Source organism: Mustela nivalis (assembly GCF_964662115.1).
Source record: "Mustela nivalis genome assembly, chromosome: 4".
NCBI classification, from domain to species: domain Eukaryota; kingdom Metazoa; phylum Chordata; class Mammalia; order Carnivora; family Mustelidae; genus Mustela; species Mustela nivalis.
In genome coordinates this window covers 66704080-66727186 of record NC_139023.1, presented here as the reverse complement: position 1 = coordinate 66727186, position 23107 = coordinate 66704080, and the positions used below count along the sequence as shown (strand labels likewise).

At 41.8% G+C, this 23107-nt stretch overlaps 1 protein-coding gene across 1 annotated transcript in view; it reads right to left on the bottom strand.

Moving 5' to 3' along the window:
• POLN (DNA polymerase nu) overlaps positions 1-23107 on the bottom strand; it is a 156587-nt gene that overhangs the window by 67434 nt on the left and 66046 nt on the right. Inside the window, exons 13-15 of the mRNA XM_082727077.1 lie at positions 18755-18811; positions 17800-17853; positions 17079-17144 (exon numbers count right to left, since the gene is read on the bottom strand). Of these exons, the coding sequence (XP_082583203.1) occupies positions 17079-17144; positions 17800-17853; positions 18755-18811 (177 nt within the window). The remainder of the gene's footprint in view (positions 1-17078; positions 17145-17799; positions 17854-18754; positions 18812-23107) is intronic.

The window sequence follows — 23107 nt, the reverse complement described above, 5'->3', positions numbered from 1 at the left end:
CAAAGACACTTCAAGAAAAGAAAACTACAGACCAATATCCCTCATGAATATAGACAGAAACAATCCTAAACAAAATAAAAACAAATCAATCTGGCAATAGGACAATCTGTCATGATCAAGTGAAGTTAATCCTACAGATCCCAGCCTTGACTGGTTCAACATTTAAAAATCTATCAGTGGGGCGCCTGGGTGACTCAGTGGGTTAAGCCGCTGCCTTCGGCTCAGGTCATGATCTCAGGGTCCTGGGATCGAGTCCCGCATCGGGCTCTCTGCTCAGCAGGGAGCCTGTTTCTCTCTCTCTCTCTCTCTGCCTACTTGTTGTCTCTGTCAAATAAATAAATAAAATCTTTGAAAAAAAATCTATCAGTGTCATTCCTTATATAAATACATTGAAGAAGAAAAGTCACATGCTCTTAATAGATGCAGAAAAAGTATTTGACAAAATTAGATATCCATTCATGATAAAAAAAAAACTACTTTCAGTAAACTAAGAATAGAAAATAATTCTCGGGGCGCCTGGGTGGCTCAGTGGGTTAAGCCGCTGCCTTCGGCTCAGGTCATGATCTCAGGGTTCTGGGATTGAGTCCCACATCGGGCTCTCTGCTCAGCAGGGAGTCTGCTTCCTCCTCTCTCTCTCTGCCTGCCTCTCTGCCTACTTGTGTTTTCTGTCAAATAAATAAATAAAATCTTTAAAAAAAAAAAAAGAAAGAAAGAAAATAATTCTCTAACAGGACAAAGAGAATCTGTGACAAAACCTAAAATGAACATTATCCTTGATGGTAAAAGACTCAGTGTTTTCCTTTGGGGATCAGGAGCACGGCAAGGATGTCTACTCCCAGGGCTCTATTTAACACAATAGAGGAAGTCTGAGCCAGCACGATAAAGCAAGAAAAAGAAATAAAACATACAGTATAAAAAGAAATAAATAAAATGGCCATTATTCATGGCAGACATGATTGTCTATGTAGAGTAACCCATGGAAACTATAAAAAAAGCCTGGGACTAATACATGAGCTGACCAAGGTACCAGGATATAAAGTCAACCTACAAAAATCAATTGCATATCTACAAATTACCAATGAACAGTTGGACATTGAAATTAAACAATGCCATTTGCAACAGCACCGCAAAGTACCTAAGTATAAATCTGTACACTGAAAACTACTAAATCCTGATGAGAGAATTCAAAGCCCTAAATAAAAGGAAAGATATATCATGTTCTTGGATGAGAATACTCAATATTAAATGCTAATGACCCCCACATTGATCTACAAATTCAACCCAATCCCAGTTGAAATTCCAGCAGGATACTTCGGAGCTTTCAATGAACTGAGTCCATAATTAGAGATCATAGGTCTAAATGTAAAACATAAGACTCTAAAGCTTTCAGAAGAAAACTTAAGAGAAAATCCTTGTGATCTTAGGATACACAGAGAGTTCTTAGACACACACCAAAAGCAGGATCCATGAAAGAAAATACTTGAAAAATTTGACTCCATCAAACTTTTAAAAACCTTTGTTTTGGGGAGAATGTTGTTAAGGGAATGAAAAGCAGCCTTGTACTAGGATAAATTTTTTGCAAGTCACACTGGATTCAGTATATATTAGCATAATATATATAATATTAGTATAATTAGTATATAATTTAAGTATATATATATAATTAGTATAACTAGTATAATATATATAGTTCTTTATAAATATATAAAGAACTCTTAACAAAACTCAAAATGAAACGTACTTCTAGTAGGGCAGAGTGAGGAGCTTGCCAACTCCTTCTACGAGGTCAGTATTACCCTGATACTGAAGCCAGACATTAAATAAAACACCCTCCGTAAGTAAAGATACAAAACTCTCAACCGAATATTGATAAACTGACCTAACAACGTACAAAAAGGATTATATACCATGACCAAGTAGGATTTATCTCAGGAATGCAAAGTCTGATTAAAATCTAAAAATAATTACTGTAATATCTCAGATTAGTAGAATAAAGGACAAAAAAAATCATCTTCACAATAAAACATTTAGAGCAACTGTCAAAATCCAACACTCATTTATATGAAAATATCTCAACTAACTAGGGAGAAAAAAAGAAATTTCTTGGGACGCCTGGGTGGCTCAGTTTGGTTAAGCAGCTGCCTTCGGCTCAGGTCATGATCCCAGCGTCCTGGGATCGAGTCCCACATCGGGCTCCTTGCTCCGCAGGGAGCCTGCTTCTCCCTCTGACTCTGCCTGCCACTCTGCCTGTGCTCGCTCTTGCTCTCTCGCTCTCTCTCTCTCTCTGACAAATAAATAAATAAAATCTTTAAAAAAAAAAAAAAAAGAAATTTCTTGACCTAAGAGCATCCATAAAATTTACTCACTTTGAGTAATCTCAGTGTCATAGCTGTATAAAATAGGATCTGTTCTCTACCCAATGGAAAGTTAAATCAAGACCAGGTCAGACTGTAACTAATGCACCCAGCTAAATGCTCCTGGTTTCAGGGTCACCCAGCAAACAAACACGCAGTTCCTAATATCATTTTTCCCAGGACCCATGAAACATTAGCTTTAATGAAAGTCACTTTACCAAAGACAGAGAGAAACAAGTTTCCCCTTTGTTCTGAGGAAGCAGTAATGTTAAGTTTAAATGGATTATTTTTAGATGAATATGAAAGAAATTTTAATAATTAAATGCCAATTTTTATGTTTTAAAATATAAAAAATAACAGGATAATAGAAGCTTCACTAAATACCTAACTTAAAAAACGCCTGCTTTGTTAAATAGGTTCTTTCACAGAACAGAATCCTGAGAAGGATGTTGGCCCATGCCAAGCTCTTCATGGATAGTGACTTCCCCATTGCTGTGCTGCACTGTGTACCAGGCAGGTCTTTGTCTGCTCATGTACATGGCTTCCTGTTCACAGCTGTGCACAGGAAATGTCACAGAGCTTCTGTGCTGGCCTCTGTAATGAAAATAACAATTGGGCAGTCCTGTCCCTAAAGCCTCATGCACACATGAAAGCTCACACCTTTCTGTCTGTGTCTGTCAAGGGGAGTCACGAATGTACACGCATGTGAGTTATCCCTAAAGACCAAGGGTGAAATAAAGTGACTGTGGGGGCTGTGTGACAGCTAACAAGAGCCCGAGACATCTGGGAAGGAGTCAGATCCCATTCAGCAACCTTCTGAATGTGGCGAAGCCTGGTGGCAGCACCCAGCACACCGGGATATAGACGGAAGCATGGCTGTGACATGCCCATGGTGGCATGCAAGTCAGACGTGACTTAGCAAATGGATGCTGTCCAACACCAAAACCAGATTTTACTATGAGGAGGAGCTGTGCCTTTCTGAGGAAGAAGAAAGAAATGGCAAACCATCTGCAGATACAATGCTGTCAGGTGGGGTTGGACTCCCATTAATCTCCTCAAGGGAGGGGCTAGCCCTCTCACTGGCATGAGAGGAGAACATCTGAATGTTATGGTGTGAAAGCAGTATTATTGGCATACGTGGCTTCTTAGGGTCAGTCACTGGTGTTTGACATCAGCTAGTCCCCTCACGTTGACCACTCAGTGGTCAAATTGTATGTGATTAACATACAATGTTATATTAGTTTCAAGTGTGCAACAAAGTGATTCAACAATTCCATATATTATCCAGCGCTCATCATGACCAGTGTAGTCCCCATCTGTCACCAGACATTAATAATCCCCATGTTGTACTTTCATCTGCATGACTTATTTTATAACTGTGGGTTTGTACTCGCAATTCCCTTCATCTATTTCATGCATCTCCCCACCAATTTGTTCTCTCTATTTAAGAGTGGGTTTTTGGGGGCAGGTTTGTTTGTTTGGTTTTTTAGATTCCACATATAAGTGAAATCATGTAGTATCTGTCTCTGTCTGACTTATTTCACTTAGTTTAATAACCTCAAGGTCCAACCACATTGTTGCATATGGTAGGATCTCATTCTTTTCTATGGATGAGTGATACTCCATTGTATACAAGACCATGTCTTCTCTATCCATTCATCTGTCGATGGATACTTGGGTTGCTTCCATATCTTGGCTATTTTGTAAATCATGCTAAAATGAACACAGGGGTGCACGTGTCTTTTCAAATTAGCGTTTTCATTTTCTTTGGGTAAATATCCAGTAGAATTACCGGATCATATGGTATTCCTAGTTTTAATTTTTTGAGGAAACTCCATGCTGTTTTCCACAGTGGCTGCACCAATTTACACTCCTATCAACAGTGCATGAGGGATCTTTTATCTTAGCATCCTCATCAACACTTTTTTCTTATCTTTTTTATTTTATCTATTCTGACAGGTGTGAGGCAGTATCTGATTGTGGTTTTGATTTGTATTTCCCCGATGATGAGAGATGTTGAGCATCTTTTCATGTTGGTCATTTGTATGTCTTCTTTGGAAAAATGTCAGTTTGGTTCTCTGTCCATTTTTTATTGGACTGTTTTTTTGAGAGGGGCATTGAGTTGTGTAAGTTCCTTATATATTTCAGCTATTATCACTTTATTGGATGTATTATTTCCTCTTTCCATTCACTAAATTGCTTTTCCATTTTGTTGATGATTTCCTTTGCTGGGCAGAAGCTTTTTATTTCGGAGGAATCCCAATAGTTTAATTTTGTTTCCCTTGTCTCAGGAGACATATCTAGAAAAATGTGGCAACAGTGGATATCAAAGAGATTACTGCCTATGTTTTCTTCTAGGATTTTTATACTTTCAGGTCTCACGTCTAGGTCTTTAACCCATTTGATTTTGTGGTCCAGTTTCAGTCTTTCACATGTAGTATCTGTCTGTCTTCCCAGCACCATTTATTGAAGAGACTTCCCCCCATTGGATATTCTTGCTCCCTTTGTCGTAGATTAATCAACTACGTAAATGTGGGTTTATTTCTGGGCTCTCTACTCTGTTCCCTTGATCTATGTGTCTATTTCTATACCATACCATGCTGTCTTGATTGCAATAGCTTTGTAATATATCTTGAGATCTGGAATTGTGATACCTTCAGCTTTGTTCTTCTTTCTCAAGAATGCTTTGGCTATTTGCGGTCTTCAATGGTTCCATACAAATTTTGGTATCATGTGTTTTAGTTCTGTGGAAAATGTTATTGGTATTTTGTTAGGAATTGCACTGAATCTGTAGATTGCTGTGTAGTATGGGCATTTTAACAATATTAATTCTTCCAATCCATGAGCATAGTATATCTTTCCATTTATTTGTGTCTTCTCCAACTTCTTTCATCAATGTTATATAGTTTTCAGAGTACAAGTCTTTCACTTTCCTGGTTAAGTTTATTCCTAGGTATTTCTTTTTTGGGGTGTGCAATTGTAAATGAGATTGTTTTTAAATTTTCTCTTTCTGCTACTTGGTTATCAGTATATAGAAATTCAACAGGTTTCTTTCTTTCTTGCAACAGGTTTCTATATGTTAATTTTTGATCCTGCAACTTCGCTGAGTTCAGTCATCAGTCCTAATAGTTTTATGTTGGAATCTTTAGGGTTTTCTATATGTAGTATCATGTCATCTACAAATAATGAAAGTTTTACTTCTTCCTTATCAATTTGGTTGCTTTTTATTTATTTTTCTTGTCTGATTGCTGCAGCAGGGACTTCCAGTACTATGTTGAATAAACACGCAGTGAAAATTTTAATCTCCTGGGCCCCCCTAATTTGCAGTAGTCTGGACCAGGCCCATAAGTCTTTTGAGCACCGTCAAGCAGAATGCAGAGTGAGCACAAAGCAACAGGACCATACGTCAGAGTGACTGTTTTAAATTTCCCAAACAATAATAAGTAAAAATAATTTGGGACTTTATTCTCCTCTAGGTTACAAATTTTTCTTTAATGTACAGATCACAAGTGGAATGAGAACTACTTCCAAGCCCTCTGTATAAATAAACACAGCCAGATTCTCTGGGACACTGAGACCCTACAGGAAACACCCTGTGCTTTGTACCTGATTCTCTTTTCTCAGCTTCCATCAACGACTTTGGCCCCCATTATGGGTGTGGAGAAAAAGCGCTAGCAATAAAAACTGGGCCCACACTTAGCATTTGTTTTCCTGGTGAACTTTGTTGTGCTTAAAAAAAGTAAAAGCACTAATCCAGAAAAATTAAAAGTTAACAGCCTTTATTTCACATTCAGCAAATGGCAAGGTGCAGAGGTGACATTTTAAGCCTACAATTTGGCATTTGTTAAAATGTCAGTAGTCGTAAGTGAAAATGCCAAGCAAGGAACAGTTTTCACTAGGAGGGAAGGCAGTTGCAGCCAAGAGGTCTGTTGTCCAATGGCCCTCCTGCTCATGTACTATGTAGGCCTGGAGATGGCCACCAGCAGTCCTCTGCAGTGTGGACAAAGGGTCCAAACTCTGGGTTCACTACAAGGAGGCAGCAGAAATATAGCAACAATGATGGCAGACCTGTCTCTAGTATACATCCTTGGAGCCTCTAGAATGAGGCCAAATGGCAGTGATAATCACAATGAGGGTCACAGCTGGCTTCCCTTGTCCTGATCTCTGTGTGACAGCAGCAGCAGCTTCCAAGCACCACATGAGTGCCTCTAATGGGCTGTCAGGAACAAAGGAACAAACTTGTGCTCCAGCAGGATTTGGCCTCCTGAGGGCAAGGCCATGTCTGTGGTATCACCCCTGGGTCCTCAGCACATATGACCCTTCCTATTAGTTGAATGAATGAAATGAAAAGGAAATAATCTTCCCAATAATCTTGCAAAGAAGACATTATTTTTATCATTTCATGGATGGGAAAATTGAAGTTTCTAGCTAGAGTTATACTCTTAGCAATTGAGCTGGAATTATTAATCAGGTCTACCCCAAACCAGTGTTCAGCTGCCTCTGGAGTTCTGTCAAACGGTGCCAGATAATTCCTGAAATCATTTTTCTTAAGAATATGAGGGAAAACAAGACAAGTAAAAGCCATGGCAGCAAAAACATAGAAAGGACAATTGGTGAAGAGAACAGGGTAAGGGCCACAAAGACATACCCAAGAGAGCAGTTCACACTGAGCTAATACTCCTGCACTTGGCCTGATCTGCAGCCCCAAGACCAGCATGAAGCCCACCTTGTGTGGCACTGGGGGCTGAGTGAGGGGCTCAGCTGTACCTCCCCGCACCTCTATGGTCCCAGGTAGCCCACTTCTTCACCTGAGAGCTTTAGTTCGGTCCCCACCTCCTCCATCACTGCCTCTCTGTCTCCCCTCATGAGCAATGTCTTCCCTGTGCTTTTGATCCTTGCCCCTGCACTTCTGTATTTTCCACAACATTTTATCATCTTTCATATTAGGATTTATTCAGTATTTTTGCCGTCTGCTCGTTCCCTCCAGTCCCCAGACTCCCCAAGGTCAGTGATTGTGATGCATTCAGCAGAAACACCTTGAACAGCCTGACATGTAAGAAGTGCTCAGTGAACTGCTGAATGAATGAATGGGCAGTAGGAGGAGATTGGGAGAGGGAGGCAGGGATCAGAACACCAAGAGCCCTGGACATGAGGTACGGAGAAGAAAATGTGGCTGGCCTGTGAGGCTGTCTGGCTGCTGGGCAGGAGAATGGGAGGGCCCGCAAAGACAGCCAAGGTGAGTGGGATGAGAAGGGTAGTGGAGAGCAATGTCCAGGAGCAACACTCCACAGGATCTGGCGATGGACCTAGAAAACCAGGCCTCCCACCCGAACTACCAGGGAAACTGAGGCAGATCTGGCATAAAAGGATGAAATCACTGTAGCTTTATTTTTTTAAGATTTATATTTATTTTAGAGAGAACAGAGGGCAGAGGACGAGAGTGAGAGAAACTTAAGCAGACTCTGTGCTGAGCACAGAGCCCGATGTGGGGCTCAATCTCATGACTCTGATATCATGACCTGAGCCAAAGCCGAGAGTCACAAGCTCAACCAACTGCACCACCCAAGGGCTCCCACTGTGAAGTGATCCTTGGAGAATGAGGGGAATGCTCCTTTTATTCTACATAGAAATTGGAAAATATTTAATCCTTGAAATAACAAAGTATACAGGTAAAAACATCTTATTTGGGTTTTAAATAGTGGTGCAGAGTTAGCAATAGTTACATGACTTGTGAAAATCTTGATAATAAATAATTTGATAGCACAATGATATTATAGGAGAGATCCTCATCAGATAAGCAGCAAAATCACATGCCAACAATGTAAAGACTCTGAATAGAATTAGTTCAAATTAACTATAACATGTATATAGGTAATGATGAAATAGGGCTTAAATATTGTATCTGGAAAACAAGACTATTGGATGGTGCTGCCTGAGCCCGAAGGCAAATTTTCTAAGAATCTTTAAGGAGTAACAACTGAAGAATGGTGGGCACACTGAAAATAGAACAGAACATTTCCTGTTAGAACAATACTTCTCATATGTGCTGATCGCTAGAAAAAAACCATAATCTTGTCACATGTGGAGACACTGGCTACTGGGGCCACGAGTATTCTTTTCCTTCTTCCTTAGAAAAAGACACTCAAATTGTTGTTAAGGACCCCCACCTTTAAGCCAGCCAGCAGAGGCTATCTTGTGGCCATGGTGACTAGTTTAAGGGTGGTTTAGGCTATGTCTGAAAGATGCAAGGAGATGCTTGCTGCGGGCATCTGCAAAAGATGCTTCCTTCTCCTTCTATGGAATTGACATGGAGAGATGTGTTCAGAGTACGGAGCAAAAAAAAACTAAGTAGTTTTTGCCAAGACCTGCTGGGATGCTGAGGAAGAGAAGCTAGAAATGGGGGACAGAAGCTGGACCTGCTGTATAAGTTAGACTGCCAGATCAAATCTTGCCTGAAGCTTGGACTTCTAAATTAGGTAAGCTGAGAAATACCTTGATAGTTTAGATCAGTTTGGGTTTGATTTTCTGTTGTTTGCCACTGGACACATTTGGATGAATACTCGGATAAGCAGTAACTTAATCACCCGGTGTAGACACGTGGGGAAAAGCACTAATTGCTGACCCTCCACACATGCTCCTCCATCTCAAGGTGGCAAGGGAGGGGAGGAGGCTGCTCTCTTGAGCCAAAGGACAGGAAGGGGACAGCCCAGCAAGACAGAAAAGCTACTCTAGTCAAATACCACAGAAAAGCACTGTGGCTGAGTTTAGCAAGTGAATTAGCATGAATTCCCCCTACCCTTCATACCTGGACAAATTCCTCCTAGTAATTTTCTACCCAGTGACTCTGTCCACATCCCTACTGGCCGTAAATTCAGAGGTGCCCTTGCTGTATTTGGAGTTGAATTCGATCTCTCTTCCCTATTGCAATAATCTTGAATAAGCACTTCCTTGCCTGTTCAACTCTCTCTGGTGCAATTTTTCTTTGACAAAATACAACATATCAACATTTGTGGGATATAGCTAGAACTATGGGGAAGAATGAAATTTTATAGCACAAAAAATGTACACATGAGAAAAAAGGAAAAATCTTAAAGAATAAATCTAAAATTGCACCTTGAGAACCTACCAAAGTAAAGAAAAATAAACCCAAATCAAGCAGAAGAAAGAAAAGAATAAAGAACAGAAATCAATAAAATTGAAAACAGAAAACCCACTGAAAAAATAGCTGTTCATTGAAAAAGATCAATAACACTGATAAAACTCTGTCTAGACTGACAAAGAAAAAAGAGAGAAGACACAAATTACTAGTATCAGGAACGAAATAGGGGACATCACTACAGATCCTGCAGACATCAAAAGGTTAAGGGAATGCTACAAACAACTATATGCACAACAATTTCACAAATAAGGCAAAATGGACTAATTTTTCAAAAAATACAACCAAACAAAATTTACCCAGTATGAAACAAGATAATATGAATAACCCTTTATGTTGGTAAAATCGAACACATGATTTTTAAAACTCTCCAACAAGAAACCTCCAGGCCCAGACAATTTTATTAGCAAATTCTACCAAATTTAAGGAAGATCTTTTTTTAAGATTTTATTTTTAAGTAATCTCTATACCCAATGTGGGGCTTGAAGTTACCACCCTGAGATCAAGAGACACATACGCTATGGACCGAGCCACCCAGGCATACCTATTTAAAGAATTAACACAAATTTCACGTGATATCTTCCAGAAAATGCAAGAGAAGGAATATTTCCTATTTTGTGAAACTAGTATTATCCTGGTATCCAAACCAGATAAAAACAGATCTATATTTCTCATGAGTATATACACAAAAATCTTTTTAAAATATTAGTATAAATTGGCATTAAAATAGACACATAGGCCAATAGAACTCAATAGAGAGCCCAGAAATAAAGCTATGATTATATGGCCAATAAATCTACAACAAAAGAGGCAAGAATATCCAATAGGGAGAAGACAGTCTCTCTAGTAAATGTTGTTGAGGAACCTGGACAGATACATTCAAAGGAATGAATCTAGACCACTATCTTATACCATGTAAAAAAATTAACACAAAATGGATTAAAGACTTGAATCTAAGACCCCAAAGCATAAAAATCCTCAAAGAAAACATAGGTGGTAAGCTTCTTGACATCAGTCTTAGCATTGATCTGACCCCAAAAGCAAAAGTAAACAAGTGGGAGTAGATTTAACTAAGGGAAAAAAAAAAAAAAAACTTCTGCAGAGGGAGGAAAAAAAGGCAACCTATTGAATGGGAAAAAATTATAAATCATATATCCTGTAAGGCATTAATATCCAAAATATATAAGGAATTCAGACAACTCAATAGCAAAAAAAAAAAAAAGAAAAGAAAAAAAAATCTGATTAAAAAATGAGCAGAGGACCTGAATAGATGTTTTTCTGAAGAAGATATGCAGATGGTCAACAGGCACATGAAATGATGCTCAACATCACTCATTATCAGGGAAATGCAAATCAAAACCATGAAGAGATATTATCTCATACCTGTCGGGATGGCTATTATAAGAAAGACAAGAAACAACAAGTGTTGGCAAATATGTGGAGAAAAGGAAGACCTTGTACACTGTTAATAGGAATGGAAATTGGTGCAGCCACTGTGGAAACATGGTAGAGATTCCCCAAAGATATAAAAATAGAATTAACATATAATGCAGCAATTCTACTACTGGGTATTTGCCTGAAGAAAACAAAAGCATGAACTTGAAAAGACACATACATCCCTATGTTTATTGTAGCATTATTTAAAATAGCTAAGATATGGAAGCAGTCCAAGTGTCCATTGATGGATGAATGGATTTAGAAGATATGGTATGTATTTATTATGGAATGTTAGCCATAAAAAGAAGGAACTCTCGCCATTTGTGACAACATGGATGAATCCTGAGGGCATTATGTTAAGTGAAATAAGTCAGAGAAAGACAAATACCATGATTTCACTTATCTATGGAACCTAAAAATAAAACAAAAGAACAAACAAAAGAAAATTAAACTCATAGATACAGAGAACAGGTTGATGATTATCAGAGGGGTAAGGCAACTGGGGAGTAGATGAACTAAGTTAAGGGGGTCACGACAGAGGGTAATTAGACTTAGTGTGGTGATTAATTTTATTCATTATTTCAAAAACATTTTGTGACCACCCATCATATGGTAGACACTGAGCTCATTTCTGGGATAAAATGTTGAGACAACTCAAAGAGTGTATAGCAGAAGGAAGGCAAACACTACAGCAAGGGAGTAAGTGATATTGTAGGTTAAGCTGAGGATAATCTGGGGATGAACATTTCCAGTGAAACTATCTTAAATTAAAATCATGTAAGAATAGACAAATGGGGGCACCTGGGTGGCTCAGTGTGTTAAGTCTCTGCCTTAGGCTCAGGACATGATCACAGGGTCCTGGAATCGAGCCCCACATTGGGCTCTACTCATTGGAGAGCCTGCTTCCCTCTCTCTCTCTGCCTGCCTCTCTGCCTACTTGTGATGTCTCAAATAAATAAATAAAATCTTAAAAAAAAAAAAAAAAGAATAGACAAATGGACCAAGGGCACAAAACTGAGAGCCTAGAAACAGACCCAGCATCTATCAAAATTCAAGGATAAAGGCATTGCAAATTACTGTAAGTTATTCCAACAGCTTACTGTAACCAGAGTTATAACAAGCAGTTATTCAGATGGGAACATAATGGGATCTCTCCCTTTCACCTGTATAAATGCAAATTCCAGAGGGACTGCAGACCCAATGTAAAAAGCAAAGCCCTAAAACAATTAAAAAAAGAGAGAATTAGAGTATCATGAGGATCTCTGTGTTAAAAAAAAAAAAAAAAGTTCTTTAAAAGACACAAAGCATTAAAACCATAAAGAGAAGAGTATGAAGTTGATATTAACACAGAAAACACCTGTGATTCAACTTCATCAAACACAACATAAAAACATCCAAAACAGACTAAGAGAAGATATTTATGTAAGTAAATGAAAGACTAGTATCCATAAAATATAAAGAAATTTTACAAATTAATAAGGAAAGACAAACTGTTAAATTGAAAATGGGCAAAAGAAATAAGCAAGTCACTGAAGAAACTGCAAAGAAACCTGAATCTTAAACCACAATAAAGATTAATTCACATGCATCCAAGCGGCAAAGACTAGAACGTGTGGAAACATCAAGAGCAGCAGACATTGTGGAACAGCACGGAGCTCTCTCCAAAGCTGCAGGGGGGGGGGTGCCTTTCCACCCCCTGGAGAGTGCCAGGTGATGTCAGGAAAGCAGCACCCAGCATGCCCTCTGGCCAGGCAACAAGAGTAACCAGGAGGGGAAACCCTGGCATGTGTCTAAGAATATATATCACAGTATTATTTTTAATTCTTGCAGTATTGTTTCTAATAGTGGAAATCTGGAAAACATCTAGTATGTTTATACAATGAAATACTATATAGTAGTCCAGATAAATGGACTAGTGCTACTTCAGCCAGTGTGGATAAATCTCAAAAACATAACGTTGAATGAGAACAGCAAGCTATAGGGCACTAGGCTGACTCAGTTGGTTAAGCATCTGCCTTCCACTCAGATTGTGATCCCAGGATCCTGGGGTCCAGCCCTGTGCCAGGCTCCCTGTTCAGCTCTCTCCCTGTTTCTCCCTCTCCCTCTGCCCCTCCCCCCTGCTCCTGCTCTTTCTCAAATAAAATATTTGAAAAAAAAGAGAAAAAAGAAAACAGCAACTTATATAAGTATGAATTGATACCATTTATATAAAGTTTAAAAACAGTAAAAAAAATACAATTTAGAGATATATATGCACACACATATGTACATATACATCCATCTATTTAAGTGTGTGTATGTGTGTGCACACACACGTGTGTCTATTTGTAGTACAGACTGGACAGGATGGCAAACATTAACTTTAAGGTAGAAAGAAACCGGGGGCGCCTGGGTGGCTCAGTGGGTTAAAGCCTCTGCCTTTAGCTCAGGTCATAATCCCAGGGTCCTGTGATGGAGCCCCACATCGGGCTTTCCGCTCAGCAGGGAGCCTGCTTCTCCGCCCCCTCTGCCTGCCTCTCTGCCTACTTGTGATCTCTGTCAAATGGATAAATAAAATCTTTAAAAAAGAAAGAAAGAAAGAAACCAACCAACTTGGGAAAAGAGCAGAACAGGAGCTTTAAATGCACCCAAGTAACATTTAAGCTCTTAGAATGAATGATGGACACACATGTGTTCATTATATTGGTGCCATGCCTTTTTCACAGGGAGAGGGGCCTCTTGCTGAGCTTTGGGTTGGGGGAGGCTGTCAGATGATGCTTCCTGATGGACATATTCCCTGAGCTGCTGCCAGAAGAGCAGGCAATGATCAGGCCAAGAAGGTCAGGCTGCAGGAAGATGTGTTCAGGGATCAAGGGGCAGAAAAGGGACCTAAACAGAGGTAAAAAGAATAGCCTTAAGGCAAGGAAAATCATGAGGGGAATCACAAATTATATCAAAGCGTTCACCATTATATAAAAAAATCTTAACTTGTCTCCAACTCAGTTAGATACCAAAAAAGCTAGTGCAAACATGCTAACAAGATAACAGACACAGAATTAGGAAAATGAAGAAACTAGGAGGAAGAGCACTCACTAAGGAGCCAAAGCTAAATCATACATGGATCTCTAGACGCCCAAACAATATATTTTAAAGCTGAAACATTTTATTTTTTTATTTTTTAAGATTTTATTTATTCATTTGAAAGACAGAGACCACAAGTAGGCAGAGAGGCAGGCAGAGAGAGAGAGGAGGAAGCAGGCTCCCCACCGAGCAGAGAGCCAGATGCAGGGCTCGATCCCAGGACCCTGGGATCATGACCTGAGACGAAGGCAGCGGCTTAACCCACTGAGCCACCCAGGTGCCCCTTTTAGGAACTTTTAAAAACTAACCTAGAAGAAGACCAAAGAACCAGGATATTAAAGAATTTGTAACAATACAATGGGTGAGGTCAGATATTTTGAATTATGAAACGTGGGTGAATTCAGACCCAGAACCACTCAGTGCAAGCAGCACTCTGGGGACACGAGGACAGTGACAAAAACTAGCCTGTTGACACAGAATGCTTCTGGAGGGGCATCTGAAGCCACGGCCAACAAGAAAGTATTAGGAGATGAAGATATGGTGAGAACGTGGCTCCTGGCAAGTGCGAGGAAACAGAGAGGTCCTCTGCCCCTGCTCAGAAGCAGGCCTTCGTAAAAATATGATGGGTCCAAGAGAGACACACAAAACAAAGATGGACAGGCATGAATCCTAAAAGATCCAAGTCAAGGGAAGAGGAGAATTGAGGTTCTTGACCAGCTCCCAGCTAGGGTGGAGAACATGACTGCCCTGCTCAAGGAAGAGGCTGGGCCTACACTGTTAACACCTGCAATCCCAATGATGATCCCATACCATGTGACTTTGAGACATAGGAGGGCAACTCAAGAGTGGCTCACTTGTCCAGGTTCTCACTCAGTAAGTACTTGGTGCCTACCAGGTGGGCTCCAGGTACAGAGCCAGGCCTGGGGGGTAAGTCAACAAAAAAGGTAAAAAAGTCCCCGTTCTCATGGAACATACAATGTAGTGGGGTAAACAGAGGTTAAGAGGCAGTTAAACCCTGTGTAGTGACCATCAGACAAGTACAGGGAACATCTAGGATGGCACTAGACTGAGTTTTGATAAAGCAAATACTGAACAATGAAGTGCTCAATGCTAAGAGAACACAAAGAATGAGGGTTTTAGGTGGATGAAAATGACCACATGGGGGCTTCTACTTCCACTCAGGATGGACACAGTTGGAAAGAAAGTGCTCCCACTAACAAAGAAGGTAAGAAACACAACTCATAATGTAAAGCCCTAAAAATACACATATTCTTTGACTCAGGAATTCCATCTTTAGGAATTCTATAGACATCATTAGAAAAATGTTCCAAAAATACACATACAGGTATGTTTGTGGCATCTCTGTATAAAATAAGTACAACTGAAAACAATCTAAATGACCATCACCAGGGCCAGTCATCAAGGGGAATATAAAGCAGCTGTTAAAAATGAAGATGTGGACTTCAAGTGGAAGGTAGTGGCAAAATGCATGCATTATGTTTATACCTTCTCCTTCCAAAAATTCATTTGAAATGATAGAAAATAAATAAATAAAACAAGAATGTCACTAAAAAGTGCTACCCATAAAACAGAGGAGTGCTACCCGTAAACCAGAGGTACTGGAGATTTCTGGAAGAGGATAAAACACAGCAAGATATTAATCTGGAAATGAGATAGAAAATACAAACTTACAACCCCGTATAGGCACCAGCAAGGACCTCACAAAGGGGGCACTTTCGCAGGAGAACTCTGGAATTACTCTTTGATGAGAAGCAGCAGCAGCTAAGAGAAAGGGTGCAGCAGGCACCTGCCTTCAGAAGAGGCACCAGTGTTAGTCCTGCTAGTGGTAAGCCAATACAGACCACAGAAGAGGTCTCTATAGTGGGGCATCCAAAGAAAGACCTTGCTAAGATGGGTGAAAAGTCCAGAGAGCATAGGGCCCTGAGCAGGGCTGCAGCTCCTGCCATGTGTGAGTCTGCCCAGCTCCGCACCACCCCCTGTCGTGAGCACTGGATACCCACACACGTAAAGGTCAGGTAAAGGCTGGAGAGATGCAGTCCAGACCCATGACAGGGGACCCATGGGGTAGACAGACATGTTGTGAGGGGAAGGAAAGGGCATCGAAATGTTTTATTCTACATACATCCAAAGTATTTGAATTTGTTACATATATACTCATATGTATATATTTTTATAGTGCATATTTAAATAATTAATGTATTTAACTCATATATTTAAATAATTCAAATGTTTAAATCTAAATATAGATTCAAGTCAGTATTAATGTATGATATCAAGACATCATAAATGAAACTGAAAAGTATAAAATTAAAGTGGGGTTTTATTTTGGTAGAAAAACAGTATTTTATAAATATGAGTACTTAGAAAAAAAAATATGAGTACTTAGCAAAAAGTCAACAAAGATAGATGCCAAAATGCTAACCACAGTTAATTCTGCATGGTGGGATAATAGGAGACTTTTACTAGTTTTTGTTTATTTGTTTGTTTACATTTCTATACTTGAGGAAGTGGTCTGCAATGAAAAATCAGTAATGAGTCATCTTTAATTAAAAAATATAAAGCCATTTAAAAGCTAATTGCTTTGAGTATTATTAGAGCTGCATCATAAATTCAAGGGTATTACACTTTTTTCATCAGAGACAACCTGGAACAACAACAAAGAAATGGAGGAGGTCATCAGAGCATCAGACATCTCAACACATTTTTGGACCTCAGAAGTCTCCCGTCCAGCCCAAGTTTGAAGATAAGCAAGGGGGAGTGGGAACAGGGTGCCCCTTGGGCCCTCACCCCCAGCACGCATGACTCTCTGGATGGAAAGGACCCCTTACTAACTCAACACTTTGTGAAGGCAGGGAGCACATGTCTTGTTCCCCCACTCTGTTCCCCAAACACAGCAGGTGCTAAATGAGGATCAGCTGAATGGGTCAACAGAGCAAAACACACCCATCAATATGGGGCCTGCTCTCAGAAAGAGAAGGCAAATTCACAGATAGGCAGAAAGTCAGCTCTGAGGCACTGAAGCTGGCATCTGCCAAGGAGTGCTAACTTACCGGGTGCCGGGATGAAAGTCTTCCAGTCACAGTTCCCGTCTGATTCCACGTAGAGGAAATGGAACCCTTTGTCAGTTAGGAAGAATCAGTTTCAGTGTGGGCAATGCCGTGTGAAGTCAAGAATACACGGGCCCACGGGCCCTGCTCACAGTCTCCCTGCTCACAGCACACAGCACTCACTGCTCTCCTGCAGATGTCCACAAGCCGCTGGCCCAAAGCCCTCAACCCTGAGAGGCCCCTGGGCATCAGCCAACTGCTGGCCAACAAGAAGGGTCCTCCACCTCAGGGCAGAAGCAGCAAAAGGACATGTGGGTCTTTGGGTACCTTCAAGCCCCTGAGCATGGGGAGAGGAGGGCCATGTGCTGTGGGGACACCACATGGACTCCAAGTGGGGGTCTGCAGCCTGTACGGGGGCCCAGACAGAACGCCTCTGCTGGCAGCCTCCTCCTCCTGCTTCCCTGCACTGGGTGCGGGCAGAGGTGTGGTGACAGGTGTCACAGTGCCTGGGCAGCCCCAGGGCTCCCGCATATGTGCAGCTCCAGGCCTGAAGGCATGATGCCAACTCAGGCTATAAAGAGACCAGTTAATAACAAATCACAGCTCACAGCTCAAGCATATTTGGTGATTTCATTGTTAACTAAAATTTCAGGAAATTGTATATGTCTCTGAGGCCCCATGGAAACCACATTCCTGAGCACAGGATCTCATTTAGCTCCATTACCTTTCTCATGCAAGCTAGTAATCCATCCACAAAGGCTGACTTGGTCTTGTGAACCTAGGTAACACAGACAGAAGTAATCACTTTCTTGTTTAAGCATCAAGCAGGAACCAGCGTCACAGACGTGTTTCACAGAGTGCTGGGCATGCGCCACTCACGTGTCCACTCCGATGACTTCAGGAGGCCCTGCAACGGGCTGGTGCGGGACCCAGAATTAAACAACAATGATGCACAGAGAAAGATGGCACCCTGTGCCCTTTTCTGGAATAATTCTGGAATCATTCTTCTCACAGAAATGTTGCAGAGATAAATGGAGCGTCGTTGTGGGTACCTGTCCTCCTGCGTCCCCTAGGGTGCCTTTAGTTCTCCTCTAGTCATTTCATCCCTTCAAGAGAAGGCTGTTTGGTGCCATGACCAAGCCCTGTCGGCTGCCATATCTCAGGAGAGCAGCAGGCCGCAGGTTCAGGGGATGGCAGACTAATGGTACAGGCGGCGGCCCAAGTTATGGCCACGGCTCACCAACAGCAGAGAACACATGCAGGTGCATGGACAGAGGAAGTGCGGGCTGCTGAGGAAGAAGGGGGCGCGCCAGCGAACAAGGGCACCACCATGCTGAGAGAGGAGTGGGGAACCTCACCAGGCCCAGGGCTGGGGAGTAGGCGGAGGCCCTCAAGAGGCTTCTGAACTCTGCTGGTGGAGTCTAGCCCACAGCAAAGCCACCTGATGACAAAACACATCCCCTCTCCGCCTTCATCCATCCTCGTCCTGTGGGACCCGGTGGCTCCAGCCGAGTGAGGTGCATGAGAGCAGTGCAGGTACCAAGTCACCTGAATGAGCTCTGTCCCCCTTGGAACACTGCCAGCACTACCGCCATGATCATGGACTGATGGCTTTTTTCAGGGCCGGTGCCAGATGGCCCCCTCCCTCACCAACTCACTCACTCACAAAGGAAACTTACCCGTCTATATTCCAAAATTATCTTGGGTAATGGATGAAGGTCCTGCAGAGCACTTAACTGAAAAATGAGGATAAATGTCACCAATATAATTCCTTCATTTAATTTTAACATTTTGAACACTTATTTTCAGCTGGAGAAAGTCCTAGTAATAAATGGTCGTATTGACCATATTTTCCAAAGTGAAGATTCATAATAAATGTAGTTTTCAAGTGTCTTAATCTAAATCCCTTATAAAATCACTGCTGTCCATATGGGAGCTAAAGGCCCTTAACACAGGTTTGGAATAAGATTGCTTCCAAGATTAAATTCATGGAATCCAAATCCAGGATATGCAAAATACCATACAGGAGAATACACTAAGAAAATACCTCCAAATGTGTAACTCAAGAGTTTAGGAACATCCAACATTTCAATCACAGTTATCCGGGCATAATGTCAGGGAGGTAATCCCAGAATAGGATTACGGATTTTAACTAATTTTAAAAGGCCAAAATATGGGGCACCTGGGTGGCTCAGTTAGTTGAGCAGGTGCCTTTCGCTCAGGTCATGATTCTAGGGTCCTGGGATCAGCCCCGCATCAGGCTCCCTGCTCAGAGGAGAGCCTGCCTCTCCGCCTACTTGTGATCTCTATCTCTCTGTCAAAATAAATAAATAAAAATCTTAAAAAAAAAAAAAGGCCAAAATATTACATTCAGGATGACTCAAGATCATAAGAACATGATTTGTTCAATTACCACAAAGTGAACACGCTGGGGTAAGACCATGCACACAGAACACTCCAGATGCCCTGCGTGTCCCGCCTCTCCCCTGTAGGTAACCACCACACTGACCTCCACCATGAAGGCCACTTTTCCTAGCTTTCAAACTTCGTATCAAAGGAAGGGGACAGACACTGTGTGAGGCTTTTGTTCAAAATGGTGGTTTTAACATTCATCTGTGTTGTATGAAGCAGCATTTCATTTACTTGTACTCCTGTCTTCAACTGTGTGAATGTAGAACAACTAGGTTTTATCATTGATGGACACTAATAACTTGTTTACAGGCCATGATGACTAGTGCTGCTGTGAACACTTGGAACCTGGATTTTGGTTAACATAATGTCCGTGGTTCTGCTGAGTAGAAACACAGAGAGGAATGGAATCGCAGGGCCAACCACAGCAGAGACACCACCAGCCAGTTCTCCCAAGTGAAGGCACTCGTCTGTACCCTGTCAGTATGGTGGGTGATCCAGTTGCCCCACATCTTTGCTAACACATGTCCCAATGTTAATGTTAGCCACTCTGGTAATTGTGTTGTGATACTGCACAGTAGTTGTGTATGTATTTCCTCAATGAAGACTGTAGTAGGACCATATTCACACACTCATTGACTAAGTAGGTATCTTCCCTCATTAAACCCCTGTTCATGTCTGTTGCCCATTTAAAGAATTGGTTTGTGTGTCTTTTTTCCCCCAATGATTTGTGGGTATTTGTTATTCTGGACAGCAGTTTCTTCAGCCGATTAAATTTACTGGAAATCTCTCTGCCCTCTGTGACTTTCTTATTTAATTGTTTAATGGAATCTCTTCATTAACAGAGATTCTAAACTCTACTCTTGTCCAATGTATCCGTCTTTTACTGCATGGGTAATGCATCCTGTATCCTTCGTAGGGATATTCACCTACTGCAGGGTCCTGAGGATGTTCCCTTATGGTATCTTCTATAGTCTTTGTTGTTTTTGCCTTTCATATTTAGATGTACAGCTCATTTGGAGTTTATTTTTGCGTATGCTGTGAAATAGGGCCATTTATGGAACGAGCCGTCCTTACTCATTGCTCTGCAGAGCCACCCTCTCAGAGATCGTGCCTATCATACGATTGTGTGGACTCCCCACACAAGGTCCGCTGGTCTATTTGTTCATGCTCCTGTTGACACTACACTGTGCTACTTAGTTCCTGGCAATCCCCATTGATTTAGGGTTAGTCTTGAGGTCCAATGGACTAAGTCCTCCAGAAGTGCTTTCCAAGATCACACTGGCTCTTAGTTTTTTGCATTTCTGTGGCAATTTTGGAATCAGCTTGCCAGCTTCTCCAAAATACTGCTGCTAAGATTGTTCTGAATCTAGGGGCGCCTGGGTGGCTCAGTGGGTTAAAGCCTCTGCCTTCGGCTAAGGTCATGATCTCAGGGTCCTGGGATTGAGCCCTGCATGGGGCTCTCTGCTCAGCGGGGAGCCTGCTTCCCCCCTCTCTGCCTGCCTCTCTAGCTGCTTGTGATCTCTGTCTGTCAAATAAATAAAATCTTAAAAAAAAAAAAAGATTGTTCGGAGTCTATAGACCAGGCTGGGGTAACTGAGGCCATACACTCCTCTAACAGTGTAAGGCATAAAGTTGTATCATGGTCTGTTTGAATAAAGACTGAGGACCCAAGGGTTTTGGCTGGCCACAGTTGTAAACCAGAGAGCTGGTGCTGTGGGAGTAGGCACTGCCCGGGGGGGGGGGGGCACCTGACCTCAGTGCGATCCAGAATTGACCTTTACTTAGCAAAGTTATCCCCAGGGGCATGGAAGTACATGAAAACACTTAGCAAAAAAAATTGCTTAAGATGGACTAGTTCCCCTTATCTGGATACCTTACTCACAAAATAACTTTCCAACCACAGTCTCTCTGTATATCTCTACTTGAGCCATCTGAGAACGCTTGAAAGATATAAGTATTTGATCTCATCCAACCGTGGAGCAAGCCCTACCAGGGCTGGTTTGCGATCAGAGGCAGTTCTGCAGCCACGGACTGGCCAGGGAGCTTTATCACATGCTCCTGTTGGAGCTCCTGTTGGCTCCTGACAGCACATTCTTCTCAGCTCCCTTCTCCCCATGGCCACTCCGTAGTCTCTTGTGGGAGCCTCCTCTTTCCCTGACCTCTAAGTGTCAGTTTCTCAGCATTCGGTTCTGTGCTTATCAATGTTGGCTGGCTTATGAGAAACAGCCGGGAGCTTCAAAAACATGCTTGGGCCTGGCAGACACAATTCTGTGGTTCAGTTGTCAGCCTGGTCGTGAATGTTTTTCCAAAGCTCTGTCCAGAGTAGGGGATTACCATCCCAGGGCAATTTTACTAAAAACTGGCTGACCACTTCCAGCACAAGACTAACAGTGGACCTAACTGCTCCCGTGATATCTCCGTGCCTGTGTCTTGTGAACACCTCTGTCTTAATATGTCTGAGAGTGAATGCCTGACTGACACCCCACCTCCCACCCCTGCCCAGTAAACTGCTCCTCTCCTAGTTTTCCCTGGGTAGTGGCATTTTCTCTCTGCTCAGTTGCACAGCTAAGAAAACCAAGAGCTACTCCACAATCTTCTATTGACACTCACATGAACTCTCACTCACAGAGTTCCTTCCTGCTCCAGAAATTCTCTGGAAATTCGTCCACTACTCCATCTTCACACCTGTCACCTGGACCACAGAGATTTCTGTCCCCACACTGCAGTGACAGCTTATTTTTTTATAGTCATTTTCAGTATGTTGCATAATTTTTCATTTTTCCTTCAATGAATTCATATTTCTTCATTTTTTAAAAGATTTTATTTATTTGTGTGTGAGAGAGAATGCGCGTGTGCACAAGCAGAGGGGAGCAACAGGCAGAGGGAGAATCAGGCTCCCCGCAGAGCAGTGAGCCCCAAAGTGGGGCTCAATCCTAGGACCCTGGGATCATGAACTGAGCTGAAGGCAGGCAGGGCTTAACCACTGAGCCACCCAGGCATCCCCAGTGACAGCCTATTAACAAGACTCCTGCCTTGTATGTCCTGACTTTTCAGGACATAGCTCACATCTGTTAGGACAGGCAGAATCCAAAGCCCTGACAACACCACATGCTGGCAAGGGTGTGAAGCCATAGGAACTCTCATCCATCTGGTGGGAAGGCAGAAAGGTGTAGTCACTTTGGGAAGTAGTTTGTCAGTTTCTTAAAAAATTCAATATACTTTTGCCATATGATCCAGCAATCATGCTCCTTGGTATTTACCGAGAGGAGCTGAAAACTTCAGTCCACACAAAAACCTGTACACAGATGTTTAGAGCAGCTTTCTTCCTCATTGCCAAAATTTGGAAACAACCAAGATGTCCTTCAGTAGGTGAATGGGTAATAACCGGGGTCCATCCAGACAATGGATCATTGAAAAGAAATGAGCTATCAGGGGTGCCTGGGTGGCTCAGTGGGTTAAGCCTCTGCCTTCGGCTCAGGTCATGATTTTAGGGTCCTGGGATTGAGCCCCGCATTGGGCTCCCTGCTCAGTGGGGAGACTGCTTCTCCCTCTCTCTCTGCCTGACTCTCTGCCTACTTGTGACCTCTGTCAAATAAAATAAAAATCTTAAAAAAAAAAAA